Below are 27,649 nucleotides of genomic sequence, written 5' to 3'. Positions count from 1 at the left end.
GTCCTCGCCACCTTTTGTCCTGGCTTGGATCGGTCTTGAACCTTGGAGGGACGACCTTGAACTTGAGAGGGACGTATCTTCACCCTTGTATCGCCCTGGTCCCTTGGAGAGGGACAGGAGCGATTTTTCCCCTGTGGCTTTCATCTTACTTTGCCATGCTCTAAGTTTATATTCAACGGACTCGTCCTTCTTCCCTCCATTCGTTCATGCCTTGACATCATTTGTAACTTTGCAAGAAGAGCAATTATATCAAAAATCGCTCTGGTCCCTTCCTGAGGGACAGGAGCGAACTAGGCATTTAGCACTGTTATGGACGTCCAAAAATCTTCAATTTATATTCAATGCGTTCATCCCATGTTCTCCTTCGTTTTTGAACGTAAACTTGTCTTGACCCTTGTCTGGTTTTTGCAAAATGGAGGGAATCGCTCTGGTCCCTGGGAGAGGGACGAGAGCTACTAGGTACCTCGCCCTGGTCCCTTGGAGAGGGACAGGAGCGATTTGGTCAATATAGGTCATTTTCCTTCATTTTTTGCATCTCAAATTATATTCATTTGGCAAAGTATCTTCCTTCGGACGTCCTCCAGTTGCTGAGCTATCAAAATCTTGCATGGGCATGGCGAAATTTGAATTGTAGCTCCGGTCCTTCACTGAGGGACAGGAGCGATTTTCCTTCTGGAGACCTTTCTGTGCTCATGAAAATCTTCAATTTATATTCAATGAAAAGATCTCGTCGTTCTTCATCACTTCAAACGTAAAATTTGTCTGGGCTCTGCAAGGACAATGAGATATTTGAAATTGAGCTCCCGTCCTTCACTGAGGGACAGGAGCGATTTTGCTCCTACAGGCCAAAATAACAAGATTTTTCACATTTTAACACTTCACGAGGCGAAAACAAATCAATTCCAATGCCCAGGATCAAACTTCAAAAAGTCAAAATTTGGTCAAAATATTCAATCAGACAAAAATTCACATTGACGGTCATCCTTTAGACAAGTTTAAGCTCTGCATGAACATTCCAATTGAAAATTAGACCATTTTGGCGAATTCATTGCATTCAAAAATTTGCTTCTAGGAAAGAAGCTCAAAAAGCTCTCAAAAGCGACTGGATTTTGGCTTGAAAAGGCAAAATTTAAAACCCTAAGGCTTAGCCCTAAATCCAGACAACTAACGGACTAACAAAACCCTAAAAACGAAAGCGAAAACGAACAAAAACAAGCAAAAAAGAGGGGGTCCCCATTTGCGATGGGGCGATGTGTGAAATGGTCACAACACTGCCATACATATTGTAGTTCATATTATTATTACTATTAATTCTGCATAAGAACATTATCAGGCTTCATATATTAAGCATACTTATTAAACACATTCCCATGCATACCACCATGAATGAGGATGTTGCTACCTGTAACTTAATAACAGTTCTAATCTTATCTGATCTGATCCATGGTGATATCACTAGATGCTTTTGATTCCTTCCCTTTATATATCTCAATGTGAGGGAGAGGTCACACCTCTTCATCATGTATGTCCTTTGGCAAGAGACACACCCTTTCACTATTAGCACCCTTTGAAAGAGTGCAACTCTGAAAAATAAATTGAATGAATGATTCAATAATCGGATAATCTATTCAACAATATACAAGCGTATATAAAGAGATTACAAGGACGACGTTCTAAATTAAGAACAAGTCGTTTAAAGTGAACTACTAAAAGTTAAACGCTAAATAAAGCTTAAAAGCTAATTAACTAAAAAGAAAAAGCTACATGCTAAATAAAGCTTAAAAGCTAATTAACTAAAAAGCTAAATGACCATTAAACAAGGAACTAAATATAAGTGACTAAAATATAATTAAATATTCTAATACGAACTAAATATAGGTGACTAAAATATAATTAAATATTCTAATACCCTCCCTTAATGGTCATTCTATCTACTAACTACCCTACAAAAGACACTGCAAGTCGTTTGATCACAAATGAAAAGAACACTCTGTTGTGGTGGAGACCCTCCCTGGATCTGAAAAGTGTTAATGACCAAGAATACCAAAATCCATCCAACTTGACGTTGGGTAACCAGACTGAAACCTGAAACCTGAAACCATGATTTTGAGGAAAAATCGGCAAACCCTCCGAAACTAAAGATACAAATCATCATTTTTGTGAAAAAAAATGGTAAAAACCCTTGAAACGATTTTTGTGGAAAAAATCGAACAAAACCTCAAAACTTTGCATGGCAAGACCCAAAACACCACGTGCTAAGACACCAAACATCATGCAGTAAAACATCAGACATCATGCAGGAAAATACCTAACAACATCACATGGTAAAATATCAGACATCACGTGGTAAAACAACAAACCTCACGCGGCAAAATAGCAGAAATCACGTGGTAAAACAATAAACCTCATGCGGCAAAATAGCAAACATCACGTGGTACAACAACACTCCCTGATTTTTGAGGAAAAATCAAGCAAAACCCTCCCATGATTTTTTTTTGGAGAAAAATCAAAAAACCCACGCAAGCTTTGCAGATGACAAATAATAATTTTTAAGGAAAAAATTCTAAACCCTGCGAACAATTTTTGAAGAAAAAAAATGTGAAAACCCTGGGACCTGTAGGACAAGGTCTGGCCTAAATCAATTTGATCAAGGCAACGATATTCAAATATCGTGAACATACATTGTTTCCAAGTGTTGTGGCAGTTGTTGAACTTCTGTCTGTGTTCCAACATGATGCTGGTCAAAAATGTCATCACAGAAACCGAGGTTGATCGAGGTCAACTGAGTGAAAGCAAGAGACAGAAGAATCTGATTTTTGTTTTTGAAAATCATAATAGAAGCAGCTGCTGCGAAAATTGAAACCCTATGGAGGAGAATTCCGACACGAATTCCAAGGTGCAAATTTTGAGGTATGGAAGAAACCCAGAAATTAAAATTTTCTGCAAACTTAAAACCTGAAATTTGTTTTGAAAATAATCAAAAAAAATAATAATAATTTGCAGAAAATAAAAAAATACTTCTAATTTTTTTTGTAAAAAACCCAGAAAAATATTGACGATTTTTTTTCCCAAAAAAACGCAAAAAAAAATAGGGGCAGAAACCCTAGGTCGAATGTACAACATAAACGGTGCCCAAAAGACACCAAAATTCCTGACACCCACAAAATTAGCAGAAATCACTAACTGTTTTTAAATTCCAAGGCAAATTCGATGACACAAAATTTGAGGCATGGAAAACGAGGCACCCAAAAAAATATGAGACCAACCCAGAAAAGCTCTCGAAAAAGCCACCAAGAATCTGAAATTAGAATGAAAATCCGATGGCTCAAAAATTGAGGCACGAAAAACGATGCACCCATAGAAATATGACGATGACCCAGTTGAGGTCTCGAAAAACCCACCAAGAATCTGCAACCAAAATAAAATTACGACTTGAACTAAAGGGTCAAAACCCTAGTCGAAAATTGCAGAAACCCTAGGAAAATTTTCAATCTACAAAAAAAACCTCCAGGTTGCAGGTCCGAAAATCTCCAAAACCCTAAAAAAACATGAACTTCTGCCCAGCACAAAGAAATTCGCCCACGAACTAGAAAAGCCTTCAAAAAAGCAAAATCAATAAAAGATAATTTGGAAAATATTTCAGAAAGAAGGCCATGGATTTTTAATAAAAATTCGTCAAACTTTAAAGAATCCCATCGACCCGCTCTGATACCATGAAAAATAAATTGAATGAATGATTCAATAATCGGATAATCTATTCAACAATATACAAACGTATATAAAGAGATTACGAGGACGACGTTTTAAATTAAGAACAAGTCGTTTAAAGTGAACTACTAAAAGCTAAACGCTAAATAAAGCTTAAAATCTAATTAACTAAAAAGAAAAAGCTAAATGCTAAATAAAGCTTAAAAGCTAATTAACTAAAAAGAAAAAGCTAAATGCTAAATAAAGCTTAAAAGCTAATTAACTAAAAAGCTAAATGACCATTAAACAAGGAACTAAATATAGGTGACTAAAATATAATTAAATCAGTGCAACTCTTCATTCTTTCTGCCCTTTGAAAGGGACACAACCTTCCACAATCAGATCTGCACTTCTCATTTTCCAAATTCTCCCCCTTTACATTTCATGCCTTTTGACCATTCATAACTTTAATCAAATTATATTTAATTATATTCTTTTATATTTTTTTTTTGTATTTAACTTTTTTTTTATTATTATTATTGTTTATTATTAAATTATATTTCAAAGTAGGGACATTACAAGATTCTCGTGGTTAGAATAAATGCCTCAACATTATCTTATACATGCCTGATAAACAATCCCATAGACCTTTCACATCTTCTCGGTTGCAACAGTGAACAACACATTGTTGGAGAGGGAAAGAATTATGGTCGCCACTGCCTTCTTGTCCATTTCTCCCACTCTTCATCAGCCATTGCAGTTGGCTTCTTTCCTCTGCCTTCCAACATGTTTGAGAGTTTTCTCTGAATCAACAAAGCTTTGCCCCAAGAATTTTTCAATTCTCCAAATTCTCAACCATCTTTCCTGAATTTCTTCACAACTTCTCCACACTCTAATACCAATTGTTGAGTTTAAAGAACAGACAAAATAATATCAAACAATAAAACTAAAAAATAAAGGCAAACAGAAATAAACATAACACAGCGAGTTACGTGGGTCAGCATTAAAGACTACATCCAAAGAAAACTAGGTCAATATCTTAATTTATTGTTACTCTCATACATAATACATAATCTGCTCATCCTTTTATACAAATGTTTAACTTTCAAGATATGAAGAGACAGGAAGAAGAGAAAAGGAATGGTAAGATGGCTGTTGGACTTCACATTCTCAACAACCCCATTAAAAGTGTGTCATTATCTTTCCGGGAAGAGAAAAAATAAGAGAAGTAAAAACAAGGATAAACAAATTATACTAAGGCGACTGGCCATAACTCGTAGAACATATGGCACATAGCTGGTATTTCAGTGAAAAGTGGGTGAGCGAGATTGTGTAGTATTGAAAATTGAGTCTTTCTAAATAAATTATCAAAGTAGGTCATTCACTGTTTCGAATTTGAAATATTCAAATTCAATGGGGATCTTACTTTTTAAGTCCATTTGTAATGGTAAAAAGGTGCAATCATAACAGAGTAACATGAGTTAAAAGTAGTGAAGTACTGTTCCTCCAGTAATTCTCACCGTGAACTAAAAAATTCGAAGTTTTGAGATAAAAGAAAGTTACAGAAACCAAAAACACAAATAGTCGTAAACCTGTGCGGGCGGACTCGTCCTCGATGCGAGGACGTTTGGCCTCTGCGGTATTAACGAGACGGGCGACAATCTCCTGAGCCCTCTGTTTCGCTATTTCTACTTCATCCATCGCAGGCGGCCCATCAGAAAACCCCGTTTTTCTTCCCCCGTTTTCTGACCCCTCCATTTTTCTCTTGTAGTTGTTCGAAGAAGCCATTTTCTCAGATGAAATCCCTCGACTCTCTCTCTCTCTCCCCTTTCCAATTGCAGAGCTTGAAACAGATACGAATGGCTTATCCTTCTAATTCTTGTAATTTCCGGTACAGCGCGATTTCTTAGAAGCTTAGGGCTATGGTCCCATGGAAGACCTAAATTTAGAACATAATATTATGACGCTTAATATCATAAATTTTAAAGAATTAAAAAGTATTTTTTATCAAAATATTTAGATAAATTAATTAATTATTACGACTAGTATAGATATATTAACTAGAGTTATCTAAGAAATTTTCATAAATATAAATTGAGTTATTTTGCTTTTTATATTATTTAATTACAATTATCTAAAGAAATTTTCATATATATAAATTTAGAGTTGTTTTGTTTTTTATATTATTTTTTTATTTTAAAAGTTTTTAAGCTTATTTTATTTAATTTATTAAAGAATTGTTTAATAGTTTCAATGTTTTTTAAATAAATGTAGACTTTAGACTTTTTAAGCATGGTTAGGACATGATGGTCTTCGATGTCACTCTAGAATGTCTTTCAACACATAGTGAGCCAAATAGTATGCACCATGAAATGCTTGAGGATGATGAAGTGTCCATAATTGAATCAGTTATACATTGGTTTAATGAACCACATTCAATCAACGACCTTGATCGAGTAAGAAATTTTTTCAAGTTGTTGGAAAGCAAACATATAAAGAAGTGGCATTTGAAATTTTCTTGCATGAATTTCAAATGAATGAAACAAATTGCATTGCTATGCAACAATCAACATCGTCACACAAAATTGTGATCCTAAAAAGAGATGCAATTTTTATTTGGATAAATGCCTTTGCAAAGCAAGTGCCAACACTATGTTATGAAAATACAGACACAATTTATATTAGATGCATATGTTGTTGCATCTTATTGTAGTTCATACATGACAAAACAAGATTGAACATTGTCTCTTGCATTTCACCAATTGTGTTATCGACACACTCATTCTTATGATGGAAAGATACAAATTATAGAAAAACTTGGCAAGGCATTGCTTAACTATCAAAAAATGTCCAGTTGTCAAATTGTTCACATTATTCTCTCATTTCCATCGTGTAAATGCTCGAGGAAAATCATTTTCATCAATATTGCACCATGGTGTGAAATAGTGTTTTTTATGTTAAAAAGCCTTAAACTATTGGAAAAATAACAATATAATTATAAAAACATTATGTATGCATTTGTAATATAAAAATACACATAATGAGCAAAATGTTTTGACAAATTGTTGCTTTAAATGAATATACAACCTTCTATTGTAACAATTCAATGAAGCTCCAAAAAAGAGCAATTCATAGATCATACACTATGTCAAATACAATTTGTATATTATCAAAAGTATTGCAAAGATAAACTTGTTTTATGTGTGCCTTTTAGATCTAGTGAACAAACCTTTCTAATTGGTTATAAAACATAGAGTGCAACATTCAATGCAAACAAAGCACAAATTACAAATATTGTAAAAAGGTTCATTGCATAAATTGCTTCTAGATAGGGTGACATTGAAGAGGCCACTAGACAAAAGCTAACAATGAAACCTATCCAACAATAGACCTTGAAAATAAAATTGATGAAAACAAAGAGCAACATGATATAGAGAAACATGACATCAAAACTGGCCTAGAGCATACAAAAAATACAAAGTTTATAGATACTAGTTGTAACTCATTATTCTCAAAAATAGCTCATCCATTCTTACTTAGCAACCAAGAATACTTCAATATATGAAGGCAATTGAACAAAGAATGACAATCAATATAAAAGGATTTACTAATGACAAAAAGGTTGGCACTCAAAAAACCATTGTACTTGTTCTTGACAAGTGGAGCTGGCATAGACAAAACCTTCGTAGCTAATGTAATTTTTGAAGCAATAATTTGATTCTTTGATAAGCAACTAGATAGTGACCCTCACAAGCCTAAAGGCATTATTATCGCTTCCACAATAAAAGTTTCATCGAATGTAGGTGCCACCATTGCACATTCCATGTTCCATCTTTAACACAATTCTTTAAAAATGCTACCCTTGGATTCAAACACACTTGATAGTTTAAGCAAAAAAATTACTAATTACAAATTATACTTGTTGATGAAACCTCATTGATTGGCTCTATAATGCTTTACAATATTGATAAAAGACTTTGTCAAATCAAACACACAGTGAAATACCCTTTGTCAATGTCGATATCATATTTATTTATGATTTCTACCAAGTACAACTTGTTTGTGATGCTTGGATATTCAAAGAACCAACAATAAATAATGAGAAAATACCATATGTATTTCGTGTTGACAATGTTAAATGTTTTAGATTGCACATTATTGTCAAATAAAGAAATGAACATTTCAATTCCATACTTAATTATGCCAAAAATTCTCAACAAACTAATCGAGACATTTGCTACTTGAATACAATGTATTGCAAGACTCCTCCCAATAATCCAAGATTCTCATATTGGTTTCATAGAAATTCAGTCGTTGATGACCACAAAAACAAATGATAGAAGGCCTTTGTGTATTAGAAGTAGTGGATAAAAAAGACACGCCCATTGATAATATCCGATTCCAAGGTGAAAAGTCATCACTCCTAGCATAATCTTTGTAAAGGAAGATATTTTTGTTGAATTGATTGCTAGTAACCTTGATACACAAGATGAACTAGTCAATGATGTAGATGACATTTTCATATTGCATACAACTAAGAAAGAAGACATTGTTTGGATTCAATTAAATGACCTCGTGGTTGGAAAATTGCATTGAAAAAGAATGCAAAGTCTATACACAAATTTTATTATCCTTCATAGATGCCTATAACAAGGATTGTCAAAAAAATCAAAACAACTACAAAAATAATCACTTGAGCATAATTCCATTTGCAATTAGCATGTGCATGAACCATTCATAGAGCACAAGGTTTCATAATGCATGCACTTGCTTTCGAACCTTGTAAAGTCTATTAGCATGGCCTTGTTTACAATGCTTTATTGCATGTAAGAAACATAGAATCATTGTACGTAATGCATAAATTACAATATCAAAATTTTAAAGTATCATAGAAAGTGAATAACAAGATGCAACGCCTTAGAACCTTAGCACGATGGAGACTACAAAACAACCTTGCTCCTATACCTTCCAATCATTTTACCATATTATCTTTAAATACACACAGCTTTGCATTGAATGAACATGAAAGAGAAATGACCATGATTTTCTTGAATAAAAAGTACTTTGCTTCCAAGAAACCAAAGAAAGGGTGTTTGGACATGTTAAATTTCTCAATGAAACAGTCAATTTATATCCTACTATAGACACCTAAAATTAATTTATTTTTTTTATTAATTACCCCTTATAGCATAATTAATCCTATTAATTTTGTTTGCCTCTTATTCTTCTTAAATAATTAGTTATATTATATTTAATTAATTATTCTCCCTTCTTTATATTTAATTATATATCCCACTATTTTCCTTGAGGTTTGTTTTATTTTAATAAATTAAATCCCACTTTAGCCAAATATCCCAAAATTCCCCTAATCTTGTTTAGTTAATTAATTTTAATTAATTAACTAATCTCCATGATTCCTACACTCATTAACATTTGTCCTAATTTTTAATTCCTCACACCTACCCAAGTCCACATGTGGCACCCCTCTTAAATGACTTGAATGCACAAGTCACTTTCCCACTTCCACCTCACCTTTTGACCAAATAAAAAAAAGGTGATCACGCATCTATGACAATGATTTTCCCAACAAAGTCACCCTACACTTTCCCCTTTCATCCATTTGTCATCTCCATTTTCTTACACCTTTTCCACTTTGTCATTTTTATGTCCACTTGTCATTCTTGTGTTCTTCCCAAGATGTGCTCACACATGTGTGAGCACACCTTGCCCTCTTCCCCGTGACAAGTATTTTTCCAATGCCTCCACCTTGTGACACTTGTAATCCAACTCATATCATCTCCTTCGATCCTATCCCTTCATCAACTTTAAATGCTCACCATCCATTTTCCTTCCAAAATTCTATAAATTGGAGCCTCCTCCTTCATATCCACAACACACTTTCATGCTAAAGTTATGTTGCCTTTTTTAGTTGAAAATCCCTCCTTAGATCATCAGTTGTTATTCTGATTAGAGATAAATTGACATACCCCATCAACAAGACCAAATCAAATGGTCAAGGGTGCAACCACTTTGGCTCTATCCATATAGCATTGAAGGTATAAGATTTTAGTTTGCATTAGGTTTTAATGTTCAAATAGTTAGTTAAATGTTTATTTTCATAACTGTCATGTAATCTACTCTCTAGAAGTTGTATATTGATGGCTCTTATACTCAACATGGATTGATTGTAGGCATCTTGTTTGTTACTATAATGTGGAAAAGTGATTTAGGGTTTCGACCATTGGAGAGATGAAAACCACTAAATATCTTCACTTAGGAAATATTACATTCAAAAGAGGGAAGGGAGTCCACTAGATTTAGTCACAAAATAGATAAGGATTGAATAGTGAATGGTTTGGATGAATTTGATTTTGGGGTTTCCTCTCTTTTGTAAGTTGAAATGTTGAATTAAGGTAAATTGTTGAAAAATGAAGGTAAAACTAAGAAAACAGTGAGCTACAAATGCGGGGTTTTTGTGTGCACCTGGATCTAAGCAGTATAAGATGAGTTGGATTTGATCTTCAAAAAAGGTCCTAAAAAGTTGGGATCGTGATGCCCATCGCCATGGTCCTCTTACTTGTTCACACACCAAAAAGGGTTGATTAGTCTCTGTGAATGAAGCTTATCCTAAAGATCGTAACTTTGTACATGTTTCTTGCACACTGAAAAGGAGAAATAGGTTGGGAATAGGGGCTTGCCTTAGGTCAAACCTCAGTTTTGGAATTAACCATGAAATTGAAATAAAGATAATTGAAATGACTATAATGAAAGATTCTCCTTTTGAGGGAGATGTTGAATTATGACTAAAATTGAATAATGATACGTTCCTGTGAATTTTTATTTGTCTCCACGCGAAATTAGGGCTTATGAAGTCTTCAACAAAGTAGGATGAATGATGTCCTCCTCAATGCTTGAATCTTGACTTTATTGTTGCTTCAAGGCTTGAAGGAAGACTTAAAATGCTCAATTGTTGTCGAATGATTAAATGCTCGATCTCATGTATACTTTCTTTGATTGCCAAATGCCTTAGATTGTTGATAGATGTCAAATGAGAGGGGAAATCCTCTTTATATACTTGCCCGTTGGGAAAATTGGCTAATTTTCTGACATGAGCCGACACAAAGGGGGGAATCCTGCTCATTTTTTAATTGCAAAAATGGGTCTAAAGGGGACCAAACTTAGGGAGGGGATCAACATGCCCAAGGGGGTACAAATCAAGTTTTATGGAATTTATGAGAGGTATGAGCATAATAAGGTCTTTAATCAGGAGAAGGGGTGCAAACACTAAGGTGAAGACCCAAATGCGATCAAAATTGCAAAGGGGTGCAATTTTAGGATGCTACATTTATCCCCCACTTTAGCAGGAGTATGAAGTCAATCATACTCTTGGTAAAGTACAAAGGGTTCACATTGAAAAACTTTCACCGAGTCATCAAGGAGGCGAGATATACCAAGCCCCCAGTGGACTTTAGGATCTCACAACTTTGATAACAAGATAAAAGGGACATCATTAGACAAAGAGACAGAGAACCATGACTACAAACTAGTAAGGGTCTCTTACTATGATTCACAAAAAAGAAGAATACCAAAAATTTCAAAGCAAAAGGCAAAGTTCGCTAAGTAACTTTAAGTATCAAGATATGCAAGAGAGAAAATCATTGAGCAGAGTGTATGCCCCCACATTAAAGTGATTGTGTATGCCTTATCGGGATCAATTGCTTCAAGGTAGGATACACCCAAAAAAGGAAAAACACGTTATCACAATAATAAGCCCCCAAGAGAGGACAAATCAAAGGATAATGAATTACAAAAAATGAGGTGGTTTCACTTAACTCTGGAGTCGGTATGATTTTTATGATAACTAATGTATATCATGTGTATATATATACATAGAACCATCCTCATCCTCCAGAGAAAGGAAACCACCATGGAAGAAGGGCACATGTGTCTTTTGAGTCAATGTGGGAGAAACCAAAAGAGATCTAAACAATTTGCATCGTCCTCAAGTAGACAACACTAGGGACAACAAAGAGAAGAATTGAGAGAGAAAATAGGTCACAAGCAAGCAAGAGAGGAGAGAGAGAGAGAGAGAGAGAGAGAGAGAGAGAGAGAGAGAGAGAGAGAGAGAGAGAGAGAGTCTACGGTTCTAATGAAGGTAATCAAGCACATCACCCCCGATCTTGCTAATCATTATTTCGGGAAGGTGGACAACACGCAAGAGGAGTTACATTGAGCACAATAGATGGATCTATCACAAGTTCCAAACAAGGACCATGCTCTAATGTTGAGTCACTTTGTTTGTCACTAGGAGCTAGGATTAATGCTTTTGAAAATTTCTCATATAAATCATTGTCAAGATTAACATATTCATATTAATCTTCATAAATATTATAATCAAAATTTTCATCATTAACAACATTCTTACCTATTTCTTAATCAAGATTAAAAAAAATAGGAGCTCTAATAAGAATAGAACTTGAACTATCATTTGCCTTAATCATTTTGCATCTTGGAGAATTAGGTTGAATTTCTTTGTTAGGAGAATGTTGAGAAAATGGTATTATATCAAGGGTTGGTGTCTTAGGGGAAGAAATGGTTTTAGACGTAAGTTCACGAGCTCTAGTACAATGTCTATGTTGACATTCTCTTGCACAATGATTTTGTTTAGTTTTAGCTGAAGGTTGTGAAGGTTTAGGTCCATCGCATATAGGCTTACTTTCTTCTTTGAAGGAAGGATGCATAGGGGAAGATCTTTTAGGTTGAACAATAGGAGAGGTTGGTTGCTTCCCTTTGTAAGATGTAGGAGGTGGAACCACACCATATAAAGGAGGAATGGGAAGTGTAGGAGGAGACCAGGTCCATCATGAGGAGGAGGAATAGGTCTATACTTATGAGGAATAATATTTTTAGCCTTAGAAGGAGGAATATATTGATGTTTGGGAGGAAGATCTTGTTTATCCTTAGGAGGAAGAATAGACTTATCCTTAGGAGAGGAAATATATTATTCCTTAGGAGAAAGAATATCACTTTTCTTAGGAGGAAGGATATACTTTTCTATAAGAAGAGGCACATGATCATCAGTTGAAGGAAGATTAAGTGTTGGATTTATAGGTTTACTCAAGGATAAAATCATCTCATTTTTTAATTTTTGATATGATTTTAAAAGAGCTTCACTTCTAGGTTGAAGAGGTTGGAATTGTTCGGACCAAAAGTAATCAAGACAAATATCTCCATGCTTCATCGTAGGTTGATATATGCTATGATTAACGGTTGTTATTTTAATTTTATCATCATGAGGAAATTTTAAACATTTATGAACGGTAGAAGTGATCGCTTTCATGGAAGAGATCTAAGGATGTCCCAACTTCACACGAAATTGATCGGATGTGGGAATGATAGAAAAGATAACATCTAAGCATTTAGTGACAACATAAATAGGAAGTGTGATAGAACCAATAGCAGGAAAAGAGAAGTCATCAAAAACTCTAACTATCATGTCAATTTCATCATATGTCACCTAATGCAATTGCAAAGTATAAAGAAATTCTTCAATTATCACATTAACCATGCAAGTTGGATCAATAAGCACCCCTTGAGAGGGTATACCTTTTATTTTTGGAGTTATGTCAAGTGGGCCATCAGGTGCTTCAATAGTCTCACTAGGATCAAATGTAATACATAAGTCTTTAGGAGGTTCAATTTGATCTATAAGGTTTACCACATTATTAGACTGAAGACCGACATCATTGGGAGAGAAGGCAAGACAATCAGACTCAATCGCATCAGTGGAATGGGAAGGTAAAGGACTAGTAAAAATTTGAAGGTTTTGATTAGGAGGAGCTATAGATTTGTTTCCTTTATCATTCACAGTAGCCACATATATGGTTTTGTTATCAATAAAGTCATGAATCTTACTTCTCAAGGAATAACACTTTTCAGTGTCATGTCTAGGTTGATGATGGTATTGGAAAAAGGTTTTAGCATCATAAGGAGGTGGCAGAGGATAGTTGTATCAATTGGTTTAATAAGGGGAAGTTTCAACACATTACTTTGTAACAATTACAAAATAATACTATGCAAAGATTCATTAAGAAGAGTGAATTATTTTCTAAAGTATTTGGACAAAGGAGACACACCTGTTGTTGCGACTGTTACTTAAGTGATGTTGTTGCCATTGGATTTGATGAATCCCTTATTCGGTTTGAACTTTGCAAAAGGTTGTTGAGCACTTTTACTTTTATCACTCAAAGTCATTGAAGATGATTGTTGCAATTGACTCACAGTAAGCTAATAATTGTGAAGTACTGCGCATAACTACATAAAGGAAGTAAACTCTGAAAAGAGAATGTTATCCCTAATATCTTTTTGCAATTTAGAAATGAAAATTCTTTGAATATCTTGATCAGGCACATGAAAAGAAATTTGAGAATACAAATTCTTATATCTACCAATAAAACCAGTCACTTTTTCTTTAACATCTTGCTTACAATGCATCAAATCAATCAAAGTGATCTTAAGACCAATATTATTGTGAAATTGTTAAATGAAAGCATTAGCCAATTGTTGAAAAGAAGTAATAGAATAAGGAGGGAAAGAACAATACCATTGCAAAGCTTTATCCCTTAACAGTCTAGTAAACAATTTAGCCAAAACAATCCCAACCCTCCATCAACTTTCAATCCTCATCCTCCATTTTCCTTCCAAAATTCTAAAAATTGGAGCCTCCTCATTCATATCCATAACACACTTTCATGCTAAGATTATGCTGATATTTTGAGTCCAAAATCTGTCCTTAGAACATCACTTGTCATGCTAATTGGAGAGCAATCCACATGCCACATCGGCAAGACCAAATCAAGTGGTCAGGGGTGTAACCACTTTGACTCTATCTCTGGAGTATTAAAGGTATAAGATTTTAGTTTGCATTGGGTTTTAATGTTCAAGAAGTTAGTTAAATCTTTATTTTCATACTTCTCACCTACACTAAGTATTCATGGCCTATTAACATGCTGCAAAAAGATAGCCTCATTGCAAAATACTGGAACTTTTGCAATGAAGCACTGAGAGTCAATAATTGTTGACCTATTGCATCTTGGCAGTACTTTTTACATCACAAACTTGTACTTGACACCAATTGCACCCATACCTAACCTATTGAATCTAATATAAAACACTATCAACTAATTGCCATCTAATTCCAAATTGATTATTGCTAGAGACTTCAATATTGACATGCTACAAACCACAAAAATACAAACAAAAATCCTTGAATTTATGCAAGAGCACAAAATTTCATTGCTTGTTGACAAGCCAAAAACACATGCAGGAAAATTTTTGGACCACTTTTGGATACACAACATTGATATTCTCTTGTGAACATCACTATACTGGATACATATTGCACATATCACTTTGAATTCTCTCTCCACTTATAGTAGTCCATGCAATTGCAATTCACAATTTGATCCTATTTCATGTCTTTGGTAACTAGTGTAATTTAGAAACCAAACCATTTGCAAACCATCATTGGAATATTTTTTCTTTACAAGCTCTATAAATCCACATTGTTTGTAAGCCCAAGATAGAGAGCATATCGACAACAATGATATAAAATATTGTTGCAAGAGTAAAAGCAATTGCAACACATTATAGTTGCGAATACAATGATGATGCTTTATGATGGAGATTAAAGGATTTTTATTGTTTCTACTTATATAATTGTAGCTAAGAATTTTGTCTACCTACTCAAACAACATTCCCATGGCTAATACTTGTGTGTGTGAAAAGTGGAATAAGTATCTGCAAGTTGTAAGACACAACACTTCAATGAAGTCATTACATGTATAGTTAGACAGATATAAGCATGAATAATAAAACCATAACAAATTGACCAATTACCTTCTAAAAGATGTGAGTATAGACTTGCTCTCATATTTATATAAGCAATACCAGTGACTAGACCACACCAGGACGAAGGATTTAATTTATATGAGCATGATATTAGGCTAAATGGATGCAAGATTATGCTAGATGGATGAATACTAAGCTATATGAATTCAAGCAATCATAGTTGAACTAAACATGCAAAAAAAAGCTAAACTAAGATGCAATAATCTAAAAAAGCAAGCACAATATCTTCAATGACTCCAGAGCAAAAACTGCATAATAACAATAGATCTCCAAGGTGTTTTGATTGAGAGATGAAGGCTGAATTTATAGAGAATCACAAGAGAGATCAACAGTTAAGATCAATTAGCAACGAGTGGTTGAGATTATTCAAGAAAAATCACAATTTAGGATAATTGAAATAATTGAGAGACCAGATTCAGTTAACCTTGAGATAGATTCCAATTATAGTTTGATTGAAATGCATTCAAATTATAAGTTTGAGTTTGTATTGGAGATAAAATTCAATTAATTCCACGCACTTGAGATAAAAATAGGTAATTCCATGCACATTTCTTTGATTTATTCAAGCAAAGAGTCTTTTCAATGCAACTGAACTTCTTTTCTCAAAAGCTTTGAGTTCCAATTTTAGATAATGATTAATAATTCATTTAATTGTTTTTCTGATTTCAAGTTATCTCAACTATGAAGAAGAAATAATATCTCAAGTTTGATTTCTCTCTCAATTCAATTATTTTATTTTATTTTCAATTTAACTCTTGCTTTGTGATTAATTCCTCTTTTGTAATAAATTAATTCCTTTTTTTTATGATTAATGGTGATTTATTAATTAATTAAATATGGTAGGATATTTAATAAATTAAACAGGATAATTGATTAAAATAATTTTCTTGGAATGATTTAATTAATTAAATAAATATTTAATTAATATAGAATAATTCACTTGCCATGTGCCATTTAATGATCGAAGAATTAATTAATTGTGTGCTCAAAGTTGATTTAATTGCCTTTGGTTAGGACCTTGGTGATGTTGTCGAGATTAGGGGCCCATCGTTTAGGTGACCATTTTTAGGGTATTACATTTGCCCCTCTTTGAATTGATGTGCGAGCAACGCATTGGTTCAAAGAATAGTTGATGTCTAGGAAATACCAGTTCTGAACTTGATTGATCACGAACCAGATGAAGAGCGTGGTGTTTAGCTTATTTTGAAGCGATGAAACTAAACAAAGTTGATTAAAGCGATACTGATCCCGAACTTGATTGAACTAGGACCGATGAAGAGCAAAGATACCGAACTTGAACTTGATTGATCAAGAAGCGGATCTTACTGATCAAGAACTTGATTAAACTAGACACAGTGAGCGAAGATAAAATCGATCTTGAACTTGATGGATCAAGACACAATGAGCGAAGATAAACTATCCAGCTTGATTTGATGCGATAAAACTGAACACCTACTTAGATTGAACGTGTGATCAAAGATACTCTTTAAACTTTTGATTAAGTTTAAACGAATATTCGGCTTGATGAAAAGTGATGAAACTAATTAACGTTAAGAGACTGATTCAGATGAAGGCAATAGCAGCTTGAATTGAAGCGATGAAACTGATATGCCCCTAGCGATTCATTTGATTCATATGATCGAGAAATCTCAACTTGATATGAAGCGATGAAGCTGAGATACCCCTAGCGATAAGAATTTATTTGATTTTCTTTAGTTAAAAAGATTTTTGCTCGACTTTTGATGAAGATTTGAAAATTTTCTTGACATTGAAGATATGAGGTCATGAGTATACCCCCTCGGGAGTGAAATCAAAAGATAACGAGGGTACATGATTTTAGGCAATTGTTGGTGATGATAATGACTTGAGCACAAAGATTTTGTCAGAGGAATATTTGAAGATTTTGTGATGATTGATGTGAAATTGAGCACAAATTGAAGAAAAGAATGAGAATGTGATGAAAGCGCTAAGTGGTCATAGTTGTGCGAAATTGACTAGAAGAATGATCTCGGATTTCGATTTTGATCCCAAAAATGGAATTAGGATGAGCAAATTAGTTAAGGGTATAATTTTCATGTCCATTAGAGCAAGTTGAAAAATTAGGGTTTTGGCTATATAAGGGGTCCAAGTGTCATTTTTCAATTCATTTTAACCTCTCCAAGTTTGCAATTTGAAAAGCCCTATGTGAAGAAAAATGGTCATTCCGATCCAGGAGCATCGATTCAAGCGCTAGAGACGTCATAATCGACCACGGAACTACAAGCCAGCGGTAAGTAATCAATTTTTAGCCTTTGCATTTCATCAATTTTGAATTTTGGTTGAATTTTTTGCTTTTTAATGTCGTTCAAAACCGGTTAGTGTCGTTTTGTCGTGCAAGACGATATTGTCTCTCGTGCGATAAACTATCCTTTAGTGGTTTGTCATTTAAGGCTATTTGTTTTGTCGCCTAGGGTCATCCCACGTCTCATACAAAATGTTTCTTGAGAGACCATATTATCGTGTGAATGTATGTTATGTGTCGTATGAGAGTCTTTTGTCGTGCTTCTTCTATTCCTGACTTGTACGAGTTTCTGCTTAGACTGTGCAATGTCGTATGGAAAACAATGAGCATTTTTAAGGGTCAAAACATGAAAATTTAATTTTACAATTTACATATTTGGATTTGTGTGAAGTTTAACTTGTTTTGTAGCGAAATTTGAATGACTTTCTGATGCTCTATTGTTTGATACTTGCAGGTTCGATTGCCACATGTCTTGTTTCGGTGTGTCTATCCTCTTACAATGAGGCTAGTCCACGAGTTATCTGATATAGATAGAGTACATATTGATTTGTGTGGCTTTACTCACCTTTTACAGATGTTGGATATCTGTGTGAATCTCAGATGCTTACTACACTTGTTGAGCGGTTCCATTCAGAGCATAACACCTTTCCCAGTGGGAGAGATGACCATTACTCTAGAGGATGTTTACAGGATTTTGAGGATTCCATTTGCTGGGGATAAGGTTGACCATGATTCTGCTCAACGTCCTGGTAGCTTAGCCTTGAGACGCATTTTTCATGACGAGGACATCCTTGTACGGGCTATCAGTTGGGATGATATGATGGCTAGGTATAGTGAGCAGTTCCCACTGGCATGTGTATTGGTAGGATTCATTGGTTGTTTTGTTATGCCAGATAAGGGACAATAGGGCTTCTTATGTGGTTGGGCCAGGATGCTAGAGAGACTATTGATTCATCCTGAGATATTAAGGTGGGGATCGTGTTTGTTAACCCACATGTATCATGAGATGCATGAGATTGCATACAGGGACAAGAAGAGCATGGCAGTAGGAGTGTTGGTTCTACAGATTTGGGCCTGGGAGCATATCCTAGTTTGTAGACCTATTGTGGATGATGTCATAGATCCACACCAGCTGATTGTTTATAGATATTATGGATACTTTACTCAGCCCCATCTGGGCAATATAGAGTATTGGCAATGATAGCTTGATGATCTGATATTTGTTGTATGGAGACCTTACAGGGGTCTAGAGTTGTGGGATGACTGGAGAGCTCAACGGAGAGATATGTTCATGACCCATTCTCTTATCGACATATTTGTGACTATTATTGAGCGATTTGTTGTATCTTGGGTTATGAGGCAGTATGATAGACCTTAGGGGATTTCATAGCCTATGCCCGTTATGGGGAGGAGGAGAGATGAGGATGGGCTCCTAGGTTGTCATACACGTTGAGCATACAGGTGCTTGCCGGATTGCAACAACTTCGATGGGACTGTTTGGAGGATATTGCAGGTGTGGGGGTATTGCCCCAGTATAGGGATTGGTTTCAGAGTCATCCCTTTTCTAGATTTATGGATCCAGTTGAGCATATGCCTCTCATAGAGGAGGCTAAGGATGAGGACCTTGCACAGACATAGGTACAGGGACAAGCACAGGGTCGGAGAGTGGCAGGCCCTAGGCAGGCAGGTGGTGATCCTGGTGCGAGCAGTAGCAGAGTACCAGCTGGGGGGAGACAACAACAAAGAGGGGAGGGTGGATCCCTTAGAGCTATTGGTGTGGGGGCTAGTGGTGTTAGGACAACAGAGGGTGGAGGAGAGGAGGAGCAAGCAACTCCTAGATAGGTGCGACAACGAAGGGATGAGCAAGGTGGAGATGGTGTTCGAGCCCGTGAGGGAGCAAGGGCAGCTGATGCAACACGGTCTATGAGATTGAGATTAGCAGGTTTGTAGTCATAGTTGATAGTGGCTCGGACATAGCTTGTAGAGCAGGACCGATAACTGACGGAGGTCAGAGCTGAGCATGATCATCAGCTCACTGAGATGAGGGCAGAGAGAGATTGACAACTGGCTGAGGTCAAGGCAAAGAGAGATCGATAGCTGGCTGAGGTTAGGGTGGAGCGAGATGCTCTTTAGCGAGAGGTTTTGCACCAGACGAGTCAGGTGGATTATTTGGTTGCAACTTATAGCGTAGTAGTTTCCGTAGCGCAATAAGTTGTCCCATATTCCCAATATATGGCTCGATCTGAGAGAGCTCAGGCACCTAGGCAGGATGTTGGTCAGTAGGATCCACCTCCTCCACCACCTGGTGATGAGGGAGAGGCAGAGAGCTATATTTTTATAGCTCTTAGATTTTGTTATATTCTTGATTTTTTTGTAGCCCATACGATTCTTACTCTGATGGGAGATTGTAGATGACAGTTGATATCATTTGTACCCTAAGACTTTTATTTGTACTCTGAGATATTTATGATGATATATAGGAGATCTTGATTTGATTTCGTCGTACTGGTGTTGATTGATTATGAGATGTTTTTCTATATGCTTTATTCTATATGTATGCATATCTTTTCAGTATGGATGTATGTAATGCAGATGAATATGGATGTTCATTTATTTTTTCTTTTCATATGCAAATAAATGATGAAAATGAGTAACTAGTAATGCAAAAAAAAAAAAAAAAGTTTTTCTATGCAATAATATGAATGCAAACAAGTATAATGATATGTATGGATCTATATAAGATGCTTACGTATGTAGCTAACATCTCAATACACAAATACTCAATCGGAGAAATGTTGAAAAAGAGACCACTCAGCTAAGAAATGATGATACTTCAAACTCTCCTTTAAAAGATAAAGAGATCATTGTTATCATATAGAAATCACTCAAAATGCACAAAATGCAGAATGAATGCAAACTAAAACTAGTCACTGGATTTAAAATGCTTAATTTTCATCACTGAGCATTTACAAACATAGTAGGTAGAATATAGTTCCTTCCTTTTCATGTGCAATATTAATTGTCTTGTCCGCAATGACCCTTTTTACGTTCATATCCTTGGGCAGATTACGCATGCATCTGGATTGCACATTTAAATAAATTCCCTCAAAATAGACAAAGAAATGATGCCAACCTCCTTGTAGCATACAAATAAGCAGAGTCGAGGTATGTGTGGCGATTTCACCTTATTGTGAAGGCACTTATCACAAACACCCAGCTGATTAGATGTTTCCAGATCATCGGAATCATTCCTACAAGCAGAAAACAAAGAAAATATTATGCACCCAATCCTTGCTTCTCTTAGTCAAGATAATCTTCCTCGAGTTACTCAGAAGGAATAATAATTGAAAACCAATATAAAAGACAACACACAAAGAAAATTTATTGCATATCTCAAACTATTTAGTGATTGTTTTTAGTAATGTTGTTTTGCTTGTGTACTCAGTGATAAAACTCTTCAGTAGTTAGGAGACAGGTGACTGACTCGAATTGGACGACCGGGTATCACTGACATAATGATGACTTGGTTGATAGTGCTTAGGACACGTAGGATGCTCAATCGATTACCCTAAGACTAGGACATTGATCAATTTCAATCCACGAGGGTTCTAAAAGAACCAGGATGTCACAAAAGCGACTAAAAGATATGTACAAGCAAAAACAAAGATGCAAGAAAGCGGGAAATGCCAACATTGCGTTGATAGATGGAGCGCTTGAGTACAAGAGGCACCTGTTTGCTAGGTTTTCACCTGCTTGGCAAAGATTCTTTTTCTCTCTCTTTTTTTTTCTTTTTTTTTTTTTCAGGACATTTTATGATTTTTATGATTTATTTTTTTAGGACTTTTTAGTTGTACGGGTTGTTGGAGCAGAGAATACTAAGTGAAGAATTTTTTCAAGTGGATGATGTTGATCGGTTCACAGAGTTGTTCTCCTTCTGATGTTGAGAGCTGATAGGCACCAGAGCCAAAGACTGCAGTAACGATGTAGGGACCCAGCCAGTTAGGTTCAAACTTCCCTTTGTTGTCTCGAAACTGTTGATTTTTAGGATTTTTTCTCAGAACAAGGTCACCAACCTGAAATTCTCATTGTCGAACCTTCTTGTTATATCCTTTAGACATTCTCTTTTGATACACTCTCAGATGATCAAATGCCACTTGTCGACATTCATCTAGTAACTCGAGTTCTTGCAATCTAGATATTTTATAGTCTTCATCAGTAACAAGACCTTGCAAAGAAACTCTCAAAGATGGTATTTCCACCTCAATAGGTAAGACTGCTTCGGATCCATGCACCAAAGAAAAAGGTGTAGCCCCAGTAGGTATTCTAATACTTGTTCCATAAGCCCATAATGCAGGATTGAGCTGCAGATGCCAATCCCTCCTAGATTTATTTACTGTTCTGTGTAAGATAGTCAGCAGATTTTTGTTAGATGCTTTAGCTTGTCCATTAGCTTGAGGGTAGTATATGGATGACTAGTGTTGTTTGATTTTGAATTTTTCACAGAGCTCATCTAGATCTTTATTCTTGAATTGCCCTCCATTATCAGTCGCAATGGATGAAGGTATCCCATACCTGCAGATGATATAGTTAAGGATGAATAGAGCTACTTGTTTACCGGTTGCTTTGATGAGCGAAACCACTTCTACCCACTTAGTGAAGTACTTAGTGGCAGTTATGATAAACTTGTGTCTGTTATATGATGCAGGATATATTTGGCCAATGAGATCAAATGCCCATTGTTGAAAAGGCCAATGTGTAATGAAGGGTATGAGATCCCTTGCTGGAGAATGTATGAGATTCCCATGTAGCTGAGACTTCTCACAAGTTTTAGAAAAAATTATAGCATCTTTCTCCATGTCTAGCCAGTAGTAGCCAACCCTTAGTAGTTTCTGAGCTAAAGTTAGACCATTTGAATGAGATCCACAAATACCTTCATGGACTTCAGATAATGCATGTTGGGACTCTTAAGTTTTTAGACACCTAAGCAAAGTACTATCCAAACCTCGCCTAAATAGATCGTTAGCGATGATGACATACCGTGAAGCATTTCGGATTAGGTTCCTTTTCTCATTACGAGTAAGATTTTCTGGGATAATTTGGTCTCGTAGATAAGAGTAAATGTGGTTGTAGCGAGATGAGTCATGTCCAATAATAGAACAAACCATATGGGACTCAGGAGAATCATAGGTAGGGTAATGTAACTCTTCCACCAGGAATTCAAAGCGAAAATTAGATTCTTGTAACTTTGGTATAGATGCCAAGGTAGCCATAGCATCTGTTGCTCTGTTTGCAGATCAGGGAATCTGTTGGAATGATACAAAAGTAAAATATTTCTTGAGATCATCCACCATTCTCTTATAAGGCATCAGTTTCTCATCTTGAGTCTAATATGTATTATTGACTTGGTTGATGATTAGCTGAGAATTTCCATAGATGTGTAATTACAGAACCTTCCATTCAATAGCCAGCTTGATCTTGTTTACCAAAGCTTCATACGTTGCAATGTTGTTTGTGCAAGGGAAGAGAATCTTGTAAGCCTTCAGGATTGAATATTTTTGAGGGGTAATAAAAAGTATTCCAGCACCGGAACTATGTTGGGTGAAAGACCCATCAAAGAACATCTTCCATGATTGTTGAGTAAGGTGCATGATAGATTCATTTGGAAATTCTATATGCAAAGGTTGAGTGTCTTCAAGTGGAGCATCATCAAGTTGATCTGCAATTACTTGTCCTTTGATGGCTTTGTGTTCTACATATTCAATATCAAACTCTGTAAGAACCATGACCCATTTAGCCAATCTTCTGGTAAGTGTTTCTTTGCTGAGAAGATATTTGAGCGGATCAATCTTAGCTACAAGCTTAATGGAATGTGCTAACATGTAGTGTCTCAATTTTTTGTGATGCAAAGACTAATGTCAAACATGCTTTTTCTATTATAGTATAGTTCATTTCATAAGACACCAAGGTTTTGCTGATATAATATATAGCTCTTTCTTTTTTATTTTCATCCTATTGTGCCAGAAGTGCCCCCAATGATTAATCAATAGCTGATATGTATAGAATCAATGGTTTACCTTGAATTTGTGGCATCGGTATAGGTGGATTAGACATGTATTATTTGATTTGTTGAAGGTGTTGTTCACATTCTTGATTCCAGTTGTATGTTACTCCTTTCCTTAATACTTTTGTGAAAGGTTGAGCTTTATCTGCTAGCTGAGAAATAAAGCATTTGATTGACTGGAGATGTCCTTGTAAACTTCTCATTTGACTAATATTATTTGGAGGTGGAATTTACATTATAGCTTGGACCTTCTCAGGATCAACCTCAATTTCTTTCTTTGAAATAATGTAACCAAGTAATTTCCATGACATTACTCCGAATGCACACTTTTTAGGATTTAGCTGAAGCTTGAATTTTTCCATTCTATCTAATATGAGGCCTAGCTCTTGAATATGTGTGGATCTCTTCATAGTCTCTACTAAGGTATCATCAACATAATCTTTCATGTTTTTATGCATCATATCATGAAAGATAGTAGTTACTGCTCTTTGGTAAGTTGTTCCTGCATTCTTTAGCCCAAATGGCATGACATTCCAGCTGAAGGTTCTCTATGCACAAGCGAAAGTTGTCTTTTATTGATCCCCAAGAGCTATTTTGATCTGATTATAACTGGAGAATCCATCCATTAATGAGTACATCTCATATCGAGCAGTCATATCCACTATCATATCAATGTTAGGCAATGGAAAATCATCTTTCGGACATGCTTTGTTGAGATCCTTGAAGTCTGTGCAAACCCTAATAGATTTGTCTGCCTTTGATACAGGTACTATGTTTGAAATCCATTCTTCATAGTCTATAGCTCCAATAAATCCAACTTCTAGCAATTTTTCTAGCTCAGTCTTAACTAGCAGTGCCACATGAGGGTGCATATTACAGAGTTTTTTGCTTGACGGGTTTAACTCCTGGTGTAATAGAAAGATGGTGTATGATAAGATTAGGATCTAGGCCTAGCATATCAGAGTATGTCCATGCAAAGTTGATCTTCTTTTCTAAAAATAGATTGCTGAAATCTTTTAACTCTTCTACTGATAATGATTGAGCTAAGTGGATGATATGTGGTGTCTCTTGACTCCCAATATTTACTGGCTAAGCTGGTTCAATCAATATAGAAGACCTTTCCTGGAAGTGACTTGGCAGTATATCAAGTATCTCACCTTCAGGAGCCTCAAAGAGGTTTTCACCCTTAGGTATGTCCTTTATTTTTTCTATTTTTGATTCTGACACTGCCACAATGTGGTTTTCGTCATCAGATCTTTTATTTTTTTATTTTTTATTTTTTTTATTTTTTTGCTACTAAGATACTTGATATCTATTCCAGTCATGTTCTCACTGTGTTCGCTGGTGGAAGAGTCCATTGGTTCAACGACATTAAGGTAGTAGGCTAACATGTAGTCATTGGCAAAGATAGGTACATTCATAGGTTGGTTTTGGAGACTACAGTCAATTAGTTCAGGATGTACCAAGGATAAAGTTTGAACAGGTTTGAGGGAGTTCACAGTATTATCATCATAACTTTAGACCAACAAGTTGAGTTCTAGAAGACTACCTTGCGTAAATGTCTCGAGACTAGGAAGAGTTACAACGTGATCATTGAAGTGCACGTTAATATTTAGTTGAATAAATCCAATAGACCTACTCGTAACACTGTTTTCTATGCCAGACTGGACTACATATCGTGGTTCGATAGTAACAAGATTAATAGACAGATTCTCAACATTCGTGACAGAGGAGTCAGAGTTTGATGTTGAATAGGTGTTGTCATCAATAGGACTGTTGTCGGAGTCATCAGAGTCATAAGAGGAAGTTTCCAACTCTCCTTCATGTGATTGAGTGAATGTATGTATAGTGTCAACACCTACATCTTTGATGTTGCAAGTTCCTTCATGATTTGGTTCATTTATCACTTGTATCTGACATACCTATTGACATAACCTTGATGGTTCTGTGAATTTCTGTCTTCTACTCCATTCAACTTCTTCTAGACTAATGACTGGTTTTGTTTCTGTAGCTTCTAATTCTTCTTATGTAGTTCCATACCTGATTTGTTTTGTCCTATTAGAGGGAGACATAGTAGGTGAAGAATTTTCTCATGTTCTTCCTTCTTTCAGCTTTTGTTCATAGTCTTCTTGTCTTTTTAGTCTGATTTCTTCTATCTCCATTTGTAGTTTTAAGCATATCAGCTCTTGTGTGTCATCTATGATATCATTGGACTCTTGTGGAGTTTCTATACTAGATGTATCTGAGAGATGATCTGGACCCCATTCATATTCGTTCGAGTCAGTTTATGAATCATCTACTTGTTGTCTACCAGTGTATGTAACTGGGATTTTTAGTGGTGCAAACAATTCTCTGATTCTTTCTACCTCTTCTCTCATATCCTCTGGGACTTCTACTCCTTGTAGTGTTGTAGCTGATACCATTGGAACTTGATTACCCATTGTTTCCTCTCTCTTGATTGCTAGTTCTTCTTGCTCTTTTCCATACTCTTCTTGAGTCTGTTGAGTGTTTACTTCATGTGATGTTGAAGGTAGTATCTTTTTCTTCCACTTAGACTGATGATGGGAAGTATGTTTCTGGTCTGATGTCTTTCCTGGATTGTATCTCAGTCCAACTTTATCATTTGTAGACTTAGTTTGTAGATGAATAGGTTCGATAATACCTTCTTGATTTTTGCCCAAAGGATTAGTACCTGAATATCCCATGCATTGAATCATCTTATATCCTGGACCATATTGTGTCAGGGAAATCTCACAATGTCTTACTTCTTTGTTTTCACTATCTTCTTTTAGAAGCCATTTGAGAACATCACCCTCTTCTATTTCATCTGAAAGGGAAGTAGAGGATTGCACAAAGAGACTTTCATATATGACATTTGGAGTGGAAGTCTGTGGCTTCATAATCTCTGATGGTTTTCCGGACTGTCTTGGTGATGGAGGAAGAGAGATTAGTGAAAGTACTGGTTCTATCTTGTATCCATCAATGCCAGTATTTGTGATTTTCAATTTCTTTTCTAAGTCCTTCATCAAGGTTTCTGAACTTTCAGCTGTAGAGGCTCCTCTATTATGAGGCATAAAGGTATCAACACTCTTTGTCAATGCATTACAGAGGGAGTTTGTATCAACGGGAATATTGACTTCAACTCCGTTATAAGGAAATTTTAAGCACTGATGATACGTAGATGGAAATGCCTTCATTTTGTGAATCCATGGCCTGCCCAGTAAGATGTTGTATGAAAGAGGGAGATCAAGCACCTGAAAAATAACATCTCTTTCTACAGGTCCTACCTTGATTGGTAATAGTACTAGACCTTTAGAGGTTCTTTCTTCTTCATCATAAGCTTTAATTGTTATTTTCTTGGCCAAATCAATGACATTTTTCAGAAAAGCCTAGCTGTGTAAGCAGATTATAGGTACAAATATTCAACCCAGCGCCTCCATCTATCAAAACACGTTTAACTTGGTGTTTATGGATCATAGCTTCAATGTGCAATGGTTGGTTATGTGGGTGATTCAGTGAGTTGTCATCTTCTTCAAAGAAAGTGAGATAATGAGGCGAAGTCAGGTGACCCACCATAGATTGAAACCGATCGATATCTAAATCTTTTGGGACATTATTAGTGAGAAACACTTTGTCCAAGATCTCTTTATGAGCAGAAAAGATTTTGAGCAATTCAAAGATGGAGATTTGAGCATTCATTCTTTTCAATT

At 35.6% G+C, this 27,649-nt stretch overlaps 1 protein-coding gene across 1 annotated transcript in view; it reads right to left on the bottom strand.

The window, feature by feature from the left end:
* Positions 1–5,625, bottom strand: part of LOC131072223 (uncharacterized) — an 86,590-nt gene extending 80,965 nt beyond the window's left edge. The window contains exon 1 of the mRNA XM_058008336.2: positions 5,280–5,625. Within this exon, the coding sequence (XP_057864319.2) occupies positions 5,280–5,475 (196 nt within the window). The 5' untranslated portion in view covers positions 5,476–5,625. The remainder of the gene's footprint in view (positions 1–5,279) is intronic.
* Positions 5,626–27,649: the final 22,024 nt, after the last annotated feature.

Source organism: Cryptomeria japonica, chromosome 6 (genome assembly GCF_030272615.1).
Source record: "Cryptomeria japonica chromosome 6, Sugi_1.0, whole genome shotgun sequence".
NCBI lineage: Eukaryota > Viridiplantae > Streptophyta > Pinopsida > Cupressales > Cupressaceae > Cryptomeria > Cryptomeria japonica.
This window is presented reverse-complemented; position numbering and strand designations above follow the sequence as displayed.